The sequence below is a fragment of the Cotesia typhae genome, unplaced genomic scaffold (assembly GCF_013202065.1).
Source record: "Cotesia typhae breed Kobodo isofemale line unplaced genomic scaffold, CoteBio_Ctyphae contig_50, whole genome shotgun sequence".
Classification (NCBI taxonomy): Eukaryota; Metazoa; Arthropoda; class Insecta; order Hymenoptera; family Braconidae; genus Cotesia; species Cotesia typhae.
Genome location: NW_027423758.1, coordinates 2,536,450 through 2,558,476, shown reverse-complemented (window position 1 = coordinate 2,558,476; position 22,027 = coordinate 2,536,450). Strand labels below are relative to the sequence as shown.

At 29.2% G+C, this 22,027-nt stretch overlaps 3 protein-coding genes across 8 annotated transcripts in view; 2 read left to right on the top strand and 1 right to left on the bottom strand.

Moving 5' to 3' along the window:
• LOC141531627 (uncharacterized) lies at positions 1-8,940 on the top strand. Of its 2 annotated transcripts, none has more exons than XM_074249539.1 (6): positions 1-449; positions 659-894; positions 1,078-1,467; positions 1,561-2,272; positions 2,486-4,990; positions 6,014-8,940. In XM_074249539.1, the coding sequence occupies exons 4-6, from the start codon at positions 2,256-2,258 to the stop codon at positions 6,150-6,152; spliced, it is 2,661 nt and encodes an 886-aa protein (XP_074105640.1). In that variant the 5' UTR covers positions 1-449; positions 659-894; positions 1,078-1,467; positions 1,561-2,255; the 3' UTR covers positions 6,153-8,940. The 2 variants fall into 2 exon arrangements, with proteins under 2 accessions (XP_074105640.1, XP_074105639.1); XM_074249538.1 differs by having other exon boundaries at positions 659-970.
• A 1,605-nt stretch (positions 8,941-10,545) lies between these two features.
• Mob4 (MOB kinase activator 4) lies at positions 10,546-14,038 on the top strand. The gene is made up of 3 exons (XM_074249578.1): positions 10,546-10,886; positions 11,256-11,764; positions 11,863-14,038. The coding sequence occupies exons 1-3, from the start codon at positions 10,749-10,751 to the stop codon at positions 11,957-11,959; spliced, it is 744 nt and encodes a 247-aa protein (XP_074105679.1). The 5' UTR covers positions 10,546-10,748; the 3' UTR covers positions 11,960-14,038.
• The window catches only part of Rpp25 (ribonuclease P protein subunit Rpp25), a 27,704-nt gene continuing 18,366 nt past the window's right edge, over positions 12,690-22,027 (bottom strand). For 2 of the 5 annotated variants that reach the window (XM_074249586.1, XM_074249588.1), the window contains exons 2-4: positions 17,832-18,121; positions 16,210-16,296; positions 12,690-16,144 (exon numbers count right to left, since the gene is read on the bottom strand). In XM_074249586.1, coding sequence (XP_074105687.1) covers positions 15,958-16,144; positions 16,210-16,296; positions 17,832-18,121 — 564 coding nt within the window. In that variant the 3' untranslated portion in view covers positions 12,690-15,957. Of the gene's footprint in view, positions 16,145-16,209; positions 16,297-17,831; positions 18,122-21,095; positions 21,310-22,027 lie in introns of those variants that run through there. The other 3 variants (XR_012479963.1, XM_074249587.1, XM_074249589.1) reach the window with 3 other exon arrangements.

The following is a 22,027-nucleotide window of genomic DNA, read 5'->3' as shown; positions in this document are numbered from 1 at the left end:
ACACTTGTGTGGTTATATATAATGTATGTATAATTATCTAGATATAGCCTAAGATACATCTAGAGAGCTCATTGACTTCACTTGGAAGAAGGACAGCAAATACAGATACAGTTGGAAAATGTGTGTGAATGTATATGTGCACTAGTCTTATACGTTGTACGAAGAGTTGAAGCGAGTGTCCAAGTCACAAGTAGTTTCCAACTCTGCCCAGTTACACTGCTCATCAACTCGATGACCTACGGAATACATGTTTTATTATATTGTATTATATGTAGGTAGATGTATGCCTGTATGGATGCAAGTATGTGACTATGTGTATGTACATCTGTAAACACAGCAGATAGACGACAACCCTACTCCTATACTATATACCAAAACCTGCCTTGGATTATAGCAACTGGATACCTATTTTGATACCGTACAACTTGACTCTTCAATGGATGATCGTGGTAACAATAGCTTCTTTATATATATTTTTTATTTGAGTTAGCCGCTATCTGTGATTAAATTCCTAAAATGTTATCACATCGACCCTAAAAATTCAAACCTTAAAACTACGTAACCACTATCCAATTTAAAATGATTAAACGGATAAAAAATGATACGTTGGAATAAAGGAAATAAATTTAACTTTTATTTTTTATTTTTTATTTTTCAGGTTATATACGCCGAGTAAAATATATACGATGACAGTCCTTGAATTTTACACGAAAAGCCTCGGGGAAGCCATGGTAGAAGCTTGCGTGCGTTTAAACTTCATATTGAATGATTACGTCGAAATTGCGTGGGGCTGAAAACCTTTTTTATGTAGGTCGTAAGAGTAAGGAAAAAAAAATAATAAAACAAAAGTACAAAGACGTCTATTTAAATGTAAAGTAAATAAAAATAACAAAGGTAACTATTTTAAATGTCGAATGTAGGTAACTAATTGTTTGAAGAACAGAGAATGATGCTCAGTTCTTTAATAAAGGTAGATGTAATTATTATTTTTACTATAATTATAAAAAAAAATAACAACAATGATAATAACGTAGTAAATGGAGTATTAAATATTGTCTTGTGATTTTTTTGCTACAGATGATAGAGTTGATAACACGAATGTACACAGCTAGGGGCAATGTGTATATTTAATTATGCCATGGATGAAGCTATAAAGAGCATAAGAGAGACATATAAAAATGTGTGTATGAATATGGTGGCAAAAGTTGCCAGAGTGTTGAGTAAAGTACATAGACATAGTATGAAAGAGTCTCTCTGTGCTGTGTGTACTGTGTGCTGTGTGCTCTGTACTCTGTTCTCAGTACTCTGGCATAGAACGACGACATGAAGCAAATCGATTGCGTGGCAGAACTGTGTAGAGAAATAGTGTAAGCGTTTGATTATACATCCATGCATGCATATTGGTCTCTACACTACTACTAATACTAATTCTACTGCTGATAACGTTTAGAATTTGTCATTCCGCAGGTAGGAACATCGTAGCGTATCGGCGTTTGCAGCTAATATATACACGGACATATATATTTATGTATTTGTGTATGTGTATTTATATTATTACAGTGTAAGAAGACATGTTGCAGCATGAGAGCCCCTGATATTGCGAATATCCACATCCTTGTTGCACGCCCACGCCCACGTACTTTATCTTTATCGTGTAGCTGTGTCTTTTTGAGTGTGTTGATGGAGAAGGACGCCGACGGCGACGGCGTCGAGGATGGTATTGAGAGCGTTGGCGAGGAGACTGAAGAGAACGGGGATTGAAAAGATCGGAACTCTACGGCCGGTCAGTAGCTCCCTGGCAGTCGGAGTGCGCGGCTGTTTCAAGTCAACCAACTTGTTGATAGTGATGATAAGTTTAGGATTTTAAAAACGTTGCCTACCTGGTTGTCTATTACAAGATACTTTTTTAATATAATATTTTTTTAAGGTGACAACTGATAAGTTATCTGTTTTATTTTCAGTGGTTTTAATATTTTTATAAAAATAAATTTATAAATAAATGATAGTTTTTAAAAAGTTTGAGAATACTGAAGGAAGGAAGAAACGAGGATAGTGATTTATCATGCCAAGTACTCGCGAGCAGATCGATTCAGCCGAGTAGTCGAGGACATGAAAATCGCGACGCCTGGACGTCGAGTTAAATTTCACCAGTGTCTACCCGTTGCCACGCCCGCGATAACACTGTCATTAAATCCGATGACAAATGGACCGTGGATGGACACGGGTGGGCCGATGTGGAGACATACTGTCGGTGGATGAACAATTCTAATAGGTAAGTGTAATATCGATACCAGTAGCATGCTACTCATGAATCACAAGTCATACCAATAATATAAATTGCTGCTGATGATGCTAATAATTATAATTATTATTGACAATTGTTACTTCAATTATAATTATAATTTCCATTATCATGATTATGCTATTAGTATGCATGACATGACAACTGTATAATAGATAATGATATTGGTGTTATTGTAATCAGGTTAACGTTTAAATTGACACTCGGCCGAGTTGATGCAAACGAGCAGGTTGAAGAGCCGTTGGATGGAGCGATGAGCGCTGCCCCCACCCGGGGCCAATCGCCCCGACGTCAGAGACGCCACCGACATCGTCATCGTCACCACCAGCATCGACGTCGGCATCATCATCTGAAGAACAATAATAATAATAATAATAATAACCACAATAACAACCACCTGCACGACAACAACGACCACGACGGCGCATTTCACGAACAGTGTCGGTACTCTTCAGAGTGTCCAGAAACTCAAGTGGATAATCTTGGTGTTGATAATTGTAAACAACCTTACAAGGAAAGTGAAACACGTCCGAAAGTAAATCCGATTTTTCTCTGGGCTTTGCAGCGAGAACAAAAAATAGTTGAAGTACGCTGTGAAGATTATGACAAGAGGAACAGAATAAAACTTACTAAAACTCCTTTCGGGTGGAGGTCGATACCAAGAACTTCCTCGAGTATTTATAATTCTTGTCGATGTTCTAGTAGTGGATCCAATTACTCTGTCAATAAAGATAAGCCTGCGTCCTCTTCACCTTCAATCACCTCGAGCTGTGTACCCTGCTCGATGTCGTTAAAAAGTTCGTCATCGTCGCCCTCGTCTTACTCGGAGTCAACCTCATTTTCCTCCAGGTCATCGACGTCTTACATGCTGAGCAAAAATAAAGACACGTGTGTGGTTCCGGAAGTCAGAAGAAAAGAATCTAAACGATGTCTTGCTGTCAGATCACATTATCACGATCGAGTTTCAGATGACGAGAGTGACGCTACTCGAAGTTCATGTAGAAACTCGAGGATAAGTTTTGATTTATCATACGACGATCACAACCACGAAGAAGAAACTGACGATCGAGATGACGATTACGAGGAACGTGAGAGGTTTGACGATCACGATGTTCATGACGGTGATTACGAGTATGAAGATACACAGCACGAGAATTCAAAATTTCTTACTCTTTCTTGCGGGAGAACAACACTTGGGTTGATTGATTTAGAAGAAGTGCAAAAAGATTCGTTGCTTCAGCCGCGTGTTGTTTTGGAACCACTTAATCCCGCAAGATATCGGTTTAGTAGTTTGATTGAGAATTCTAAATTGAACGATGACATTGAGATGGTGGTGGAGGATGACGAAGTGGTGGACCAGCAGATAGAAAGTGTTAAAGATATTAATAAAGACAATAAAAATAAAAATAATCCTGAGGGTGGTAAAATTGATGTTAATTCTGTTTCTGTTTCGGTAGTGAGGGCTGAAGACACCGAGGAAGAAATAGAAGAAATAGAGGACGATATTAAAGATAACGAGGAGCTTGATGATGAAAACGCTACGGTATTTGAGTACGACGACCGTGATTCTGTGGAGATGATGGACGACGAAGAACTTCACGAGCGCGATGACGACGTACTTGGTCCGGATGATAAGCTTCCGGAGACTGGATTCTATCAAGTTGCGAGAAATGTTCCGACGAATAAAGTACCAGAGACCTGTCTCGAAGACGACATCGTCGAGGAGGACATTGACGAAGTGCAAGAGGATGTTACGATTATTAACCACAAACCACGAGTACCTGGAAGCATTCCTCTGCCGGATCTTAAGCCTATTAACGACTCTCTCGACAAGCCCCGTTTTCCTAAAACGTTGCAGATAACTCGAACGTGCTCGCAACAAATACCTCCGAGTCCTCCGTGCTCTGTGACCTGCTCCGAAGACGCGTCGCGGCCAGACCTGGTAAGAAATGTGATGCCTTCGGTACCTGAGAAGCGCCGGCGTGAAGCTCCGGATTTGATTGAAGTCAAGCCGACCGAATGGAGTAGACGAGAAGCTCCGAAACCAGCTAATCAACTCAGGGAATTAATAAGAAAATCCGGTGGATCTATTCCGGATCCTCTTCTCGTCCCGCGAGATCGGCTGTCGAGTCTAGCTGCGGCGCCGGCGATAGAAATACCCAGGTTGCTTATCACCAAGCCAGAGCTAAGACTTCCTGAGGCTTTGTCTCATCCTGAACTTCTCTCCGATCCCGATATTTTAGTAATCTCACTGTCGCATCTTCAGCAAGTGTTGAATGCTGTTCCTGATTCCCGTTACCGTGTGCCAGAAGATAAAAATATTAAGGCTGATAATCGTTATCAGCAGGGGTACCAGCAGCAACTTCAGAACCACCAGCATAGTTACAGTAATAGTAATAATAATAATAATAATAATAATAATAATAATAATAGTAATAACAAAAATCAAAATTCCTACTCCTCGCTACCGACTAATTCCGAGAAGAAAAGATTGTCTTGCAAGCCAATAGGAAGTCTTATGCCAGCACCAATGGACTTGTCCCGACACTCGTCCTCGTCTGTAACTCCAGGCCAAAATTCCATTCTAAGGGTACGGAGTGGCCTTCTCAGACAGGAATCTGAAGTAACATCAACAGCACGAATTCCTGGGGACGATTCCCGTTTATGGCATCCACTTTTTGGCTGCAGGTATTATTATTATTATTATTATTCATTATCATTGCTACAACTAATTACAGTAATTACAGGTATTTCCATATGTTTATACAATAATTTACAAAGTATATTGCTATAGAGAATTATGTAGAATGAAGAACGCGTGCGCAACATGAGGAAAGTTAGCCTGGCTCGATCGATTTCCCTCTTTCTCTTTCTCAAAACCCTCTACCCTCTACATCTACTTCCAACTCTATAATACAACATACACTACTGGCTGCACAGGAGCTTTCATACTCAGCTTGAGGCTAAATATTCCACCTCTCTGTCTATATACAACTGTGCTTCATCAACCCTCTCTGTATATTACATACTATGTCTTTCTTCTTTTTCTTTCTTAAACTCTGAAACTGATAGCTGTCTTCTTTCCTTGTCGTATCTCTCCTCCCCAGAGATTTTTATCCAGGAGATGGGAGTAAGGATAGGGATCGAGCGTAACGCTTCATTCAGACATATATACCAATATACTTTAGGAGTTTGTCATCAATGTTATCCGAATGTACTGCAGATGTCTTCGTTTACGTGCAGACAATGTTTTATTATTTTTAGTTTAAAAGGCTTGAACAAAGACTCTAAACTATATAGCTATAGACTATTACCCAAGTAAGGAAAAAGTTCGATCGGCAATTTATGTTTCATGTTTTCCCAGGGTTCCCTCGAACATCATTTATATTTAACGTTAACGTACAATACAACTAACATCTATAGCTTGCAATGCTAAAGTTCACACGGTTGCTTTGTTATACAAAACTTTAGCTTCTTTGTTTTCTTTCAAGGCTTTATGCATATTTTATTTTTGAGGAATAGCTAATAGGATTTATTCATATTTTATTAATACTTTGCAATAGATCAAAGAGCGTTAACTTTAGTCTGCTAGTTTATACTTTTGTTAAAATCTTGCACAAAAAGATTTTTTTAATCGATTTTTATTTTTATTTTTATTTATTTATTTATTTTATTTATTTATTTATTTATTTTTTTTTTTTTTTTTTTCAGGCAAAAAATTCCAGATAAAAATACTGCTAAGCTGCATCAACCCCAAGACGACAGACTTCATGCTGGTAATTATCAACAGCAATCCCAGGACACTTCTTCCCATAGAGTGTCTTGGCACAGAACAACTTTGGCGTCCTGACGGTTAATGGATAATAATTTTATAAATAATAAACAGCCTGCTAATAAGACAAAGAAAGCCAGTCAAACTCAAGTGCAATAGTAGTCAAAAAAATAAATATGATGATGATGATGATGATAATTTTAGTGCAATACAATACAATAGTGCATGTGTGGTAAATAAATAAATCAAAGGGAGGTTTTGTTATCTTGGTTAATTTGACCATCACGGATTTTCATTTGATTTAAATTATTATGTATAATATTCTATATAATATATTGTATAGCATGGTTTTATTTTTCACTTACTGTCACTTAAAAGGCTCCTGTGTAACCCACGCGGTAATAGTAAATCGTTAACTCTTAAGAGAGTAGTTGCGTGTTGGGATTTACCGGAGAGTATCGATTTCGGTGCATTGACCCACCGGAATGAAATAAGAGAATGTAATACAATATACAATACCCGCAGAACTGATATAAAATTATTTATATCAGTAAGACTTTAAGTTTCTTACTTTAAAGTTAATAACACTGTCTTTTAATGATTTTAATTAATCCCTTTGTCGATTGCAGGCCTGCGTTAACCAAATGCATATATTAGCGTAGCTTAATCAGTAAATAATTGTATATTAATTAGTTAATTGATCAATTATATTAGTTATTAATTGATTGATTTATTATATTCGATTTCTATTCCAGACTATTTATATCTAAGGGCGATCATTGAAACGATTAAATGTTGGATTTGACACTCGAATTTGTGATAGATTAGTATTTGTTGTTGAATTTTCATTTTTCAAATTACACAAAAGTTGTTGATCATTAATTTTTTGTTTATTGGTTGAGTAATTATTAGTTACTTGTAACTAAAATTTGTTTTGTTTTAAATTTCATTATTTTTCTTCGCTAAATAATTATTAAATTTATTTATAAGAAAATTGTTAATTAAATAATTAAATAGTCTTTGCTTTAATTGATTTAAAGAAAAGAATAAATTTTTATAAATATATTTCTTCGAATTATTTTAAAAGTTATGTTTTGTTAAACTTTTAAATTCTTATTTTGGACTTTACACGGTTAAAGGTAAATTTTATTATTGTTTTCAGAGTTTTTTCATGTAGAAAAAAGTTTATGTACATTTTTTCTTACTCTTGCATAATTTTTACGGCATTTTAATTCAATATCGTAGATAAATTCTTGTAAGAAATTTTATTTCTGTTAACTTTTGTTCTCTTATATTTTTTTACCTTGCATAATTTTTCGCAACGTTTCAATTTAAAGTTTTATCAAAAGTATTGTGGTATTTAAATTTAAAGTTTTTAAAATTATATTTTATCATTCATTAAAAATTAAAATAGTTTTATAAAACTATGTGACAAAAATTAATTTATTATTTAATTGTAAATAGTATTTTTAAAAATAATTTCATTAAATGTGGGATCAAATTAAATAATTTATGCTGGATAAATTGAAATATTCTTTCGTTATGAAAGAAACTTATAAAATCAAATCCGTGTAGGTTTTTATAAATTTCTTCTTTGTAATTAATTAAAATTATTAATAGCATATTTTATTTCTTCTTTTTTTTTTTTTTTTTTTTTTTTTTTTTTTTTTTTTTTTATCAAAGCAGGGAGTTTGTAATAATAATTATAAAAATAATAATAATAACTGTAATAATAATAATTATTATCATAATAAAATGTTTCGTGCCCTGATGCATAGAATTATTTCCTATGCCGGTGCTAATTAACTTTTGTGTAGTTATCATTTGAATTTATTCAATAGTCTACAATGTAGACGGTTTAAAAAAGATTATAAAAATAATTATTCACGTGCAATATCTTTCGTAGTCAATGATGTAACAACACGAGAGTAAAAAAAGAAAGATGATAATAATAATAAGTAATAAATAAATAAATAAAGAGAAGAAAAAATTGTAGATATCCTTTTTAGATAGGCGACAAAATATTTGTATTTATATTTATGTATTAGTATCACTAAAAAAAAAAAAAAAATTGTAAGAACATTTAAAAGAAGAAATACATTTAGTATCGCTAATAATTAAAATTTTTATATTTTATCTTGTCTTAACATAATTAAATATCAAAAAGACTAAAACTAATGAAGAAATAAAAGGGACCGTAACAAACAATATCGTTTTATTTTTAAAAACTGATAATTAAAATTATAAAAAAATAATTGAATTATGTTGTTGGAAAATAAGTTATCGAAAAGCTGTTTGTTTATTTAATAATCAAAAATAATAAGTCTGGTTCATAAAAAACTAATTAATTATCAAAATAATTGTACATGTACATTGTCAGGTATTAACAAAGTAATAACAGTGAATAATAAGTGAATTAACGACAGTAACAAGATAAATTAGATGTGAAAAACTTGATAATAAATGCACATTATAAATAAGTTATTTTCTTTTGTCATTAATTATAAATTATTATTAACTATATTTATTATTATTTAGTGATTGTAATAATTGTTTATAATGAGAAGAAGAATTGTATTAAATATTTATCATTATTCATTAAATAAATCATAATGGTCACTATTAAGAATTTTGATCTTTCAAAGGTTTATTATTTTTAACTTTCAGTGCGTAAAAATTGCGCGGCTATTATTTGTTATCTTAATTTTTATTGCATAATTGAGTAATAAACTCGGCAATTATGTAAAGATAAAGTTAGTTAAATAAAAATGAAAGGAAAGAATATTACGAAATAAAATTTCTAGTTTAAAATTTTTAATTGTTATGAATAATACAACGTATATTTTCACTTTTGTAGTCAATTATAATTAACAAATAAATAATGTAATTATTGATGAATATTTATTGATTTTTTATTTAGTTAGAAAATTTCAATTTTATTTTCCGGTTTTTTGGATAAATTTTTTTTTAATAAGCTATGAGCTAAAAATTTCATTTGAAAACTTTTCATATTTTTAAAAAAATTGGTAAGAGCTTACGCTGCAAAAAAATGTTAAACGGTTAATATATTGTAATAGAAAATTTGATTTGGGAGTCAGTCAGTCTTTGGACATAGTCCAGGACCTAAGATGTTTGTCGGCTGACTGCCTTGTCAAAAAGATTCCTAGAACTTGGCTGACTATGAATTACATAATAGCAATAATTTAAAAATATTGAAATTACATTTTTAATTTAACTTTTAATTTTCAAAATTGGCGGGAACTATTTATCAAGAAGAAAATTTCAAAAATAATAATTGATTCTTAATTTTCTGTTTTTGCATGGATCCCTGTTTAAAAATGTTGATTAAAAAGAATTAAAAATGATGAAATTCAAATTCTTTTTGAATAATTTCAATTGAATTCAAGACCAGGGATAATAAAAACAAAAATATTCCATATAGCTGAACTTATAACACAATTTATTAGCGATTTTATTGGAAATATAAAATTTTTGTTAACATTTGACAGCGTATTACAAATATTCATGATTGTTATTGTAAGTCTGTCATGAAATGGAATAATTTGAGAATCAATGTTTGAAAATTATAACTTTTTAAATTTTTAGGCCAAAAAAATTGATTTACTGAAAAACTAAAAAATTTTCTAATCCCAAGTGGCATAAACATTTTTTTGGTAGTATTTTGTTGAGAATTATTAAATTTTGACTTCTTGTTAAATAAAATTTACCAAAAAGTCAACAGTTTTTTATGTAACGCTTGAATTTAATGAAAACATTTTTTAAAAAATTGAATTTATTGTTTTTTCAATTTTTCAGATTCCCAATTTTCAAAAAATGATGACTTTAAACAACAGAATTTTTAGTTTTTTAATTTTTTAAAATTTCTAAATGTCAATTTTTTATAATGCTGAAGTTAGCCGTCAGCTGTCAATTAAAAAAATTTTAGTAACAAATCAATTACAATAAAAAAATGCTTCTAAAAATTTTCACTTGTGGAATGTTTTAATTTATTTTATTTTTTTTTTTTATAATAATTGCATCATTATAAAATTTGAAAATATAATTTTTAATGTCTGCCAACTTCAGTGTGATAATTTTTTTTTGTCATAATTTATTTGTCACAAAAATTCTTAAAATTATCAACTATATCTGATCCACTTTTATCCTTATATAAAATTGAGATGAAATGTATGTGGCATCAAACTATTCGTAACGTGATTGGTCGAATATATCATGAGCATGAAAATATATGCAAACGCTATAGTAAGGCGCGTGCTTGTGCGCGCAAATTCAAATTCTAGTATATAATAATAATTTAGATGAAAAATATGAAAATATATCATGTAAGGAAACTATTCGTAACGTGATTGGTCAAATATATCAAAGCATAAAAATATATGCAAATCCCAAATTCATGCGCGCGCTTGCGCGCGCAAATTTGAATTCTAGTGCTAAATTAATTTTCATGGTAATTCTTCAATAAAAGTCTGTTTTACCACAAGCGGGTCAGTAACATTCGACAGTTACTTGAAAAAACTTAGTAATATTTAGTGAGAAACAACAGTCCCCAGCGCACTGCAGGTACCACAGTAAAAAGAAGTAAGTAACCTCTCAGTCGAGAAAAAGCAGCTCTAGAAATTGCGCGTCAAGGTCCATGCGCATCAAGAAAAGATAATGCTCGACGTAAGTCGAATAAGTGCACCAACAAATTCGGAAACAACAACCGAGACACCGGAGGAAACACCAGACAAGATGAAGATGGCAGACGGCTCAGCAATAATACGTCGGAACAGGCCCGGAACCAAAGCTAAGGTCAGAAACTAACCGACTATTTTCACTCAAACCTAGGTCACAACACATCCACTAGAACGGCCATTAAGACTTTTATTAAACGCTTCAATTAACACTTTCACCCTAGTTACTAGCAATCGCCAGGCTGTGAGCGAATTATTTTTTTTTTTCGTCCAGAAATCTCGTATAAAAGTCATACGTCAAACGAAAATAATTCATCGGAATTTTATAAATCGATTTATGATAGCTTGCTCGTTGCTCCATCTTCATCACACTCAAAATGACACCTACACCTTACTCATGTCAATTAAACCAATCAGCCATTTATTTAATTTTTTTATTCCTAAAACTAACTAAAAATTAATACTAATGATTATATTTTTTTGATAGGATTTTTGCCGATGGCCTGATGAACCCTTCGAGGAAATGGACAGCACGCTGGCCGTCCAGCAGTACATACAGCAAATGATCAGACGGGATCCAACAAACATAGACCTGATTTTAAGTATGCCAGAAGCACAAGACGAAGGAGTCTGGAAGTACGAGCATCTCCGGCAATTTTGCATGGAGTTAAATGGTCTGGCAGTAAGACTGCAAGAAGACTGCGATCCTCTGTCTTGTACGCAAATGACAGCTACTGAACAATGGATATTTTTATGTGCTGCTCACAAGACACCTAAAGAATGTCCTGCTATTGATTACACACGACATACTCTTGACGGAGCGGCGTGCTTGCTCAATAGCAATAAATATTTTCCAAGTCGTGTTAGTATTAAAGAATCATCAGTCGCTAAACTTGGATCTGTCTGCCGTCGTGTCTACAGAATTTTTTCGCACGCTTATTTCCATCATCTTACGATATTTGACCCGTTTGAGCACGAGACTTATCTGTGTCGGAGGTAACATTTTTATTTTTTATTTTTATTGCTTTTACTCATCGATTTATTGATTTGAAACATTTAAATAAATTATGTTAAACTTTAATATTTTTTTTAAGGTTCACGGCTTTCGTTACTAAGTATAAACTAATGTCAAAAGATAATCTTATTGTTCCGATATTAAAAGAAGATGGTACAACGGAAAGTGAAGCATAGAACTCAACTGTACAAAGAATCTGTCATAATTACAATTGTCAAATTTGATAAATTATTTTATTTGATTTATTGGATATTTGACGTTTATTGACAATTTAACTCTAAATTTTTTATCTTCATATTTTTAAGCGTTCGTTTTTGTTTTACTGATTAGATTAATTCAAGGTATTACGTTTATTTTATTTTATTAGCTGGGGAAAAAAAAAAAAAAAAAAAAAAAAAAAAAAAAAAACAGTATTTTTAAATTCTTCTCATTATACTTATATCTCAATAAATTTTTAGCATTTATTATTTAATCATTAGACTACAGTATAGTTGATAAAAAAAAATGAATATAACAGAATTAATTCTAGATAATTTTTCACCAAAATAAAATGTTTATTATTTATTCATCAACAAAATTATCAATTGGCATTTTAGTTACATTAAAATGTTTATTATATTTAATTCATTTCATTAGTTGAAATATCTGCAAATAAAAAATCAATTTACAATTTTTTGGAAAAAAAATTCTAAAGAGTTAATTATATTACTTAAATATTTCTACTTTTTATTTAACAATTGTATAGATATGAAAAAAAAATTGAAAGTGTTAGTTCAGTACTCAAATATTAGAGATTTTAATTTAATAATTATTCTTTAGATATTTCTACCATCAAAAACTGTTACACTTTCAAGATGCATTTTAAAATTCATGTATAATTAATTTCAGTGGTGTGAAAATACAAACTTTTTTTTTTTAAACAACAATAACTTTAATTTTTAAGTTTTTTCACTGCCATTAAAACCGAATGCATCTAAAGTAGAAAAAAAATTGTTTAAATCCCAGTGATATCAATATGACCAAAATATTTGATTTAAGTTTATGAAGATAAAAATTTAGTATCAAGTTAAAAATAGAAGAAAAAAAAAGTAAATCTCGAAAAGACTTGTAAAGTCGTAGATTTAAATTTATAATCTCAAATTTTCAAGTGAAATTTAAAAATTATAAAATATGCGATATCAATTTTATTTTACATATAATGTGGATTATTAATATTATTGATGAATTAATTATTGAACAAATGCAACTAACGAAAGGCTTATAATATGTCTGACTGATGAATAAAATTAAAAGGTATGAGACTATTATAATAAATAAATCGTTAATACCTTTCACTTTTATAATATATATTATATATACATATTTATTAATATTAATAATTAACGGATAATTTGAGTTTAATCGTAAATACTTTTTATATTCATTAATATCTATGTGTCAGTTGCTAATTCAAAAGAAAAATAATGAATTCATGAAATGATTTTTTTTTTTTTTTTTTTTTAAGTTATGATATCAGCGATTGAGTATAATGTAACTATTAATAAATGGAATCAGTACATTTGAGTTTAAATAAGCTTTAATATTGTTAAATAGACTCAAATGTTGAAATTTTATAAACGAGGAAATTATTTGTGTGAATTTGAAAATAATTTATTAAATAATAAAACAACTAAAGCTAACTAATTAAAGAAAAAATGATGATTAACTAAATTAATGAATTATATAGAGTAAGAGTAAGTAAACTTATATGACCTAGCTGAAATAATAATAATAATAATAATAATAAAAGTAATAATAATAATAATAATTATTATTATTATTATAATAAACAAAGTGTTATAATACAAACCAATTTATCCATCGTAGCTAAAATTGTAACGCTCTCTTATTGCGTCAGTGTAGATTTAATTATTTTTTAATTACTGTAACTTTTAATTTGACAATTGTTTTCACGCGGCACTATTATTGATATCATTAGTAAAAATTGCGAAGCAATGTACGTGCCCAATGTTTCACTGCCGATAAATTTCAATTTTTTAAAATTTCTTTTTGCGTTTTACATTTTCAAAAATTACATTCTTTGCATTCAGTGTACATAGACTGTAAATAAAAATTGCTGGCTACTGACGTTAATAATAAGAGTGAGTTGAAAAAAAATGCTAAGTAAGCAAAATTATATTATAAAAACTTTATCTAGTGTAATTATTTCATTGGTATATACTCTTATTAAATAAAACAAATAAAATTTTTACGAATTTCACGAGGTTCTCATTTGAAGAACCCCAACGGCACAAAAAAAATTGTTTATTTTTTTGATAAGTTTTATTTAATCAAACTAAATTATTAATCGTAAGTTGAAATTTAACTGAAGATTAACATAATTTTGTTGAGGATTATGTAGACTACGTGACTATTATCATGTAGATTATTAGGCAAAAAAAAAAAAAAAAAACGATTTTATTGACATTACTTCATTCTTCAATAAGATGTAAGCTCACTGGGACCTTCTGAAAAATTTGTTTCAATTAATGCCTTTTTATTTGCTTCCATATTATTTTTCATTTTTAAGAAAATATTTGTCCTCTTTAGGTCAAAGGCTCCAAATATTGACCAGTTTAGATCAAAGAAACGTAAATACATTATTTGTAAATTTATTAGAAGAGCTTATGAGTTGAAATAAGTGTTTCCGTTTTTTATAGTTTTAATTTACATACTATAATACTTTTGTTAATAAAATACCTAATAATAAAAATTAAATTGTAACTAGAATTCAAATTTGCGCAAGCGCGCGCCTGAATTTAGGATTTGCATATATTTTTATGCTTTGATATATTTGACTAATCACGTTACGAATAGTTTGCTTACATGATATATTTTCATATTTTTCATCTAAATTATTATAAAAGTGGATCATCTAAATTATAAGAGTTGATAGCCAAAACTTTAAATGCGTTTTTCTCGAAACGATGTTTTCAAAGTCGGTGAGGAATATTTCTCCGAAACGGCTTGACCGATTGACTTGAAATTTTCACAGGACCTTCTTAGATACTTTTGTCAGGTAATGATCGAAGGAATAAAGTTTCTGATAAAAATTTCGATTTTTTAAGTCACTTTAAAGTGTAAATTTTCGTGCAAAAAAAAATTTTTTTTGTTGGGAAACCGCTATTTTGTCTAAAATCAAAATTTTGACTATTTATTCGATTATTACCTGTATTTATCTATCCTAAAAGTAATCCTTTTGGTTTTTTTTTATTTCAAATAATTTGGATCAGAGATATCTTCCTCACCGCCTGACACCTTTTTGTGGAGGACCTTCAGGAGATCTTCTACAGGAACAACGGAACCCAATATTTTTATCAATAAAATATGAATTCTTAGAATACGTTAAATTCGCTAAATATTCATATATTTTATGGATATAATCAATAAAAAGCCTCTCCAGAAAAAATTAACAAAAAAAACACATTTTATCGAACTTACAAGTGAATAAACCCCTTAAACTTTCATGATTTCATAAAATTTTTCAACTTTTAATTGAAATTTACAAGTTTCTTCCTTATACTATACTATTGTTGCCGCTAGAATCTCTTCAATGCTAGGCATGTCTTCTTTATTCAACAAGAGTTTGATTCGTAAGTGAAATTACACAATTACATATGAGTAATCGAAAAAACCACAACAAAGGATTGAAATATTGTTTATAATTCTTCAAACACATAATTTGAAACAATATTAGCTTTCTAATTGTGAAAGAGATTATTTTTATCTTTTTAATACAATGCTTTCTGCTTTATTGATTATTACATTATATTAAATAATATAGAAGAATAAAAAGTTGTTTATTTTTGCATTTACTCCACGTTAAAATAAAAACGCTGACTACTCTGAACAATAATAAGAGTGAATTGGGAACAAATGCTAAGCAAGCAAATACTAAAATTTTATCTAGTAAAACATATCAGTGTTTACTTTTTTTATATACAAAAAAACTTTTATTGACAAGAAAGCTATTTCTGTAAATAAGATTAGAATATCAAAAAATATACAATTGAAATTTTATTTAAATGATAAAAAGTTATTAACATAAAAAAAAATATTTAATTTACCGACCTACAAATTTCTAAAAACAATGCAAGCAAATTTTCTTTTATTCCGTTAATAAAATTGATGCTGTTCACGCTTTCTTCCCCTTTTTAATAGGGCCATCATTATTTGTCTTCTTCCTTGACCTCTTTTGACCCGTCCTCAAACCCATTTCCGCAAATTCCTTCATAGTTTCCTCTGACATTCTACTTTTACTTCCTTGACTCTGAACTACATTCGAATCTTCAAACATCCCCAGATCCCCCGGCGCTTGATATCTGAAATTCAACCAAATAGAAAAATATTCTCGTTTATTTTTCAAAATTTAACAAAAATATTTTACCCAAGTTCAGAAGTGTCTAATGCAGCTTTCGATAAAAATATATTTATCTCAGGCACTAAATTTGGTTTATTTCCCTCTCTTTTAGACCTGAAAAAAAATAATAATTAAGGTACCCGCGGGTAATAAGGCCTAAGTGATAGAAATGCTATTTAAAATAATCGCTTCCGCTAAAGACTTCTCTAGTAGAAGCGTCTAGCATAGAAATGTCGCTACAAGTTTATAGAGTCTCGATAAAACGTTTCTTGTCTTCTATATTTCATCATCTTAAATATGCTAAAGTATCGCAGAAGAATTCCTAAAATACGATTTGAGTAAATGGTAATAAAAATTTTTTATAATTTTATATTTAATTAGCTGTTACCCTCCCGCTTCGCTGGGTATTTTATAGAATTGTATTTTTAGATCTAAATTTGAAATTTAATTAGAGTACTGTTTTGACTTTCACAAATTCCAAATTTCATCGAATTAGCATATACCTTTTATCCATGTAATTATTCCAGCTAATATTCATTGTAACTTTCAATGTGCAATCATTACAATGTTTGCGTGGCTTTTTTTCAAAAATGAATAATATTTGACACGAAGAAAAAAATTTGAAATGAAAATTTGGAGTCTATAGGAGCTATAGCTTGGAAATTAAAAATTTTTAATGTTAACACCCACCTTCACAAACCCCTGTGAGATGAGCTATCGTAAAATTTGCCCATAGACTTTTTCTACATCATTTACAGAAGATTCCTACCAAATTTTGAGTCGATAGGAGCTTTAGTTTAAAAACGGGAATTTTTCATTATTAACCCCCCCGCAATCCTCTTTGGGGTAGAATATTGTAAAATTCGTTGATAAATTATTTTTTCATCACTTACAGAAAATTCCTACAAAATTTGGAGTCTGTAGGAATTATAGCTTGAAAATTAAAAATTTTGATTGTTAATACCCACCCCCGCAACCCTCTGTGAGGTGAGATATCGTAAAATTCGTTTATAGATTATTTCTACATCTCTTACAAAAGATTCCTACCAAATTTGGAGTCGATAGGAGCTATAGTTTAAAAACGGGAATTTTTCATTGTTAACGCCCCCGCAACCCTCCTTGTGGGTGGAATTTTGTAAAATTCGTTCTTAGCTGACCTCTACAGGGCAAAAGTATAATTCCTGCCAAATTTCAAGTCTCTAGGTCTTATAGTTCCAGAGATATCGTGATGAGTAACTATATCTATAGAAAGTCTCCTATATATTTAAAATCATTGTTCTAATTTTTATCAACATCTTAAAAAGTATTGTGGCTCAATTTAAGTAATGATTGATCTCTAATACCAATTTTATCAAGTATATATTATAACTATTTCCAGTATATATAACCCGCAGACCTTATTACCCTATCTTAGTAAAATAAGGCCTACTCACAAGGTTTTAAAAAAATTTAATTTTGTGTTTGTTTATGTTGAAAATTACCATTACTCCATTATATTTTAGGGCTAATGTATTAATTTAAAAATTAATGATAGATTGCAATAATTAAATGCAATATTTTCGATTTTTTTTAAATCTCCCTTAGCTATGCCTTATTACCCGCCTTATAATCATCAAATCACATTTTAGACAAGGCTAAAAAATACTTACTTCACATATCGTATCTTATTAATTTGATACAGTCCTGTTTTTTCTCTTTTGAAAATTTCCACACATGTTACAGTTTTTTCAATTCCTTTGCCGGCGCCGGTCCACAAGACACAGTTATCTTCATCAAAATGTTTTAAAGCATACTTTAAAACATTTCTTATTTTGGTACCACTGTTAACTTGCATCTTTAAGTATTTTTCTGGTAATCCTGGGATTGGTTGAATTTCTTCAACAGCATCATCATCTTTTGGATAATTTTTTTTTAATATCTTCTTTTTATTCCTGGTCATCTGTAATTGCAAAATCAATAAATTGATAAATTAAAAATAACGATAATAATAGCATAGATTAAGAAAATGATTAGACAGTAGGTCAGTAGGGTCATGAGTTCATAGTCAGCATCTTATTCATCGGTTTACTATCGCCAGATACCTAAGACAAAACCATTCAAAGCACTTGTGTCTCGAAGGCGTCAATAGTACGTAGGAATATTTTCCTCAATATCTCGAGGCTTTCCATGAATATTCACCAGAATTATCATTCATCTTATCGATCCTATTTTCATTACCCACCGCCCTACAAGTCTTTATATCTTCTATTTATAATTTTATTTTCCACCAAGAAGAAGAAAACGAAGGACTTGACTCTTCTCGATAATTAAATCCAGAATGTAAACTAAATAAATTAAATCTTAAGTAAATAAAATTATAAAATGAATAGTACTGAATTGAACTACGAGTAAAAAAGTGGCTATTGTATATGTAGAACAAAATAAGAAGATAAAAAAAGGCCATCAATATTTTTCAATCAGCATCGGATGGAAGACTACTATACTACGTATAGAAGTGTTCGGAGGGTTTCAATGGGGGTTGACGTAGGCAATAGGTGAATATAGTCACTGGTATGCGACATAGCGGGAATAGCACCACGGCTCTTCGACGTCATATTGCATTATTAAACATTTCCCTCATCTCCGTGACCCTGCATTCCAGCATTATGAACTAAACGTTTTTATATCCCTTAAGATGTGTCGCTCTTGTTAAGTATTTTTCTCTTTTCTTCATAACTTCAAATATATATCAACTATTTTATTTGAATTATCTTCGCTACTCGAATTTTCAATTCACTTAATGTTTTTATCAAATTAAAGTCTTTGAAAAAATTAACGTAAATTCTAATAATTAATAAGTTATGTCAAAACAAAACTTACTATTATGTTTGTATCTCTAGATGTAATCTAATTTAAAATTATTCAATCCATGAAAAGTGTAGATCTATATTTTAGTGAACTCAAATCATTTTGAATTGTTTTTAATCATTTCAAATAAAAGTTATTAACTAGTGCTGTTTCTGAATGAAGAAAGGTATTCCATATTTGCACACAGAAAGAAAGTATTGAGTTTTTAAATAAATTTTTTCTCAGTGTAAAATATTGGCAACATTCTAAAGCTATAAAATTCATAACTTAAATATTATTTTGAATTTTTCATAACAAAATCTTTATATTAATGATTCGAATTTATAAGATGTACTTTATTTATGCTTGTAAAAAATATATAAATTTTATTATTTACGTTTTTTTTTTTTTTATAATTGCATAGTTTTCGATAATACAAAGTAGAGGTTTATTACGTTTTACTTTAAAATCTATTTTATTTTTATTATGTTTTAGATTACACAATTCTAATCTTTAAATTTCAATTGTAAAAAAATTGGTTTCAATCTTCACAATCCAAATTACGCGGAGAGAAAAGAATAGAATTTATTCCTATGTAGAATCCTGTATAAATTTACTAATAAAAATCTTAGAAAATTTGATAAAAATATGAACAATCACTCATTTGATGCGGAATTAAATTATAAAAATAATGTTGTTGTTTTTTTATTTTTTTCATGAAAATTTTAATTTGTTATTAACAAAAAACATGACTAAATTAAATAATCTCAGTTTTTCATAAATAACTCAATAACTATTGGTGATATCAAAAATAAAAAAAAAGATCTTTAAAGAGGAGGAAATTTCTGAAAAAAAGTCTCGACTCCCGGAAAACTAGCTTGAAAAACAATAATTTTTATTTAATCTATTATTAAATTTATATTTTTATTAATATAAATTTATATAAATTTAATAATAGTTATTAATATTCTATTAAATTAAAAATATATTTAATCATACTACTTAATCGAGTAGCGGAGAATGTTTTTAAATATTTTTCTTTGTTTAGGAAGAATTTACTAAACTGCTATTAATTAATTATTTAGTCTTAGTTTATTTGAATAAAATTTAATTGAAGTGTGGGAAATAAATATAAGTAATTGCAATTATGTTATGTTTAGCTATACGCAATACTGAGTTATACAATTATTTGGATTTTTAGTTTTTACTTATTATTTGAATTAAAAGAACTTATTACTTTTGTGAGACTGCATAATCTAAGTTTAAAATGGACTATGTAATATTTATAAGTGTAAAGGCACTGAAAAAATTTATTGTTTCCACTATATTATACCATATCTAAGCATTGTAATTTAAAAATGACCCTGTCATTGGCCATTAGGCTGTTGGGTCTTAGCTAAATAAATAAATAAACACTTATCAATTTTCAGATTCTTTTTTCAACAGATTTCTACAACCTTTACTATCATAAATTCTTTGTTTGTAGTATGATCTTCAGCATGACATATTTTAGTGAAATGATGAATATTTATTAGTGTTATGTATTCAATAATTACTTTTACATTGCTTATTGTAAGCTAATATTAAGCTGTTAGGTGATTTTGTTATCTCACGGAAAAAAGAAAAATTACATTATATAATGTAACGTGGTGCTTCACATAAAAAACTGTAAAAATTACAGTTTCAGATTGTATTATTACAGATTACGTAAGAATTACATTTTAAAATGTAAATATTACATTGAAAGCTCTGAAAATTAACATTCAAAGTTTGAATTTATAAAAATGTTATTTCGAACTGCAATTTTTTTAGTTTTTTTTATATAAAACGCCGCTTAAGGTAAAAGCCCCAATTAGTGACACTCTAAGAGACAAAATTATGATTTCATTTTTTTTAAGCAATCAAATATCAAAATCGTTGAATTTTGTTTGTGGTAATGTCTCAAGTAATGTTTTTACTAATCAATTTCTTTTTTTAAAATGATAATCACTGATATTCACTAATTAATTTTAAATAATTAAATAGAGTATCCGGATACACCAATTATTGACAGGTTAAAAAACTGATTGATTTAATTATTGACATACCTTAGCCTCAATTATTGACACCTATACTGCGCAAGCGTCGAATCACCTGATTATTCTTATTTATCGAAACTTATTAATAAGTAATCAATATTATTAAAGTTTATTAATAATAATTTCCATAAATGATAAATTACTATTAAAAATATAAAAATTAATTTAAAAATAATTTATTGAATCAGAAGAGTTCAAACTCTTACAGTAAATTTTTTAGGTTAAAGTAAAAAAAAGGCGTCATAGCGCTGTCGACTGGCTGTCAATATGAGATTCAACTTAAAAATTATCAACTAGTTATTGACACCCATTATTTAAATATTATAAAGCATACAATTAATTTCGATTATTCAATTTTATAAATTTTTCATATATTGTTAATTAAAAAAAAAAAAAAAAGATCATATAATTAGATGAAGAAATTAATTTAAACTCGGCATTTAAAAAAAAAAAATGCTTTTCTAACCAAAGTTGTTAAGAAAATAGACGCTTGTAAGCTGGTTTGATGAACTGGTGCTAACTTTATTTTTTTTAATAATTAATATTTAATATTTTGAAGTGACAGTAATTTTTTTCAATTTTTTAATTAATTAGAATTTAATAAAAATTTATATGATAGTTATTATTGTTACAGATGATTAAATATATTTAAAAATAATTTAGAGTGTCAATATTTAGACCCCTGTCAATAATTGGGGCTTTTACCTTATAAAATCTTGATAAAAGTTTACTTTGTCATAATTTTCTTCGGGGTAATTGTCTCAATTTACCTTATCACTGGTCTCTCGCTAAATGTTGGTTTTTAATAAAAAAATAAATAAATAGAATAAATTTCGAAAAATTTTTAATCTTTGTTTAAATTTTCTATTAAATAATTATTAATTATTAATTGTCAGAATTATATAGCTAATAAAAACATTAAAAATCGGCATAAAAGTTTT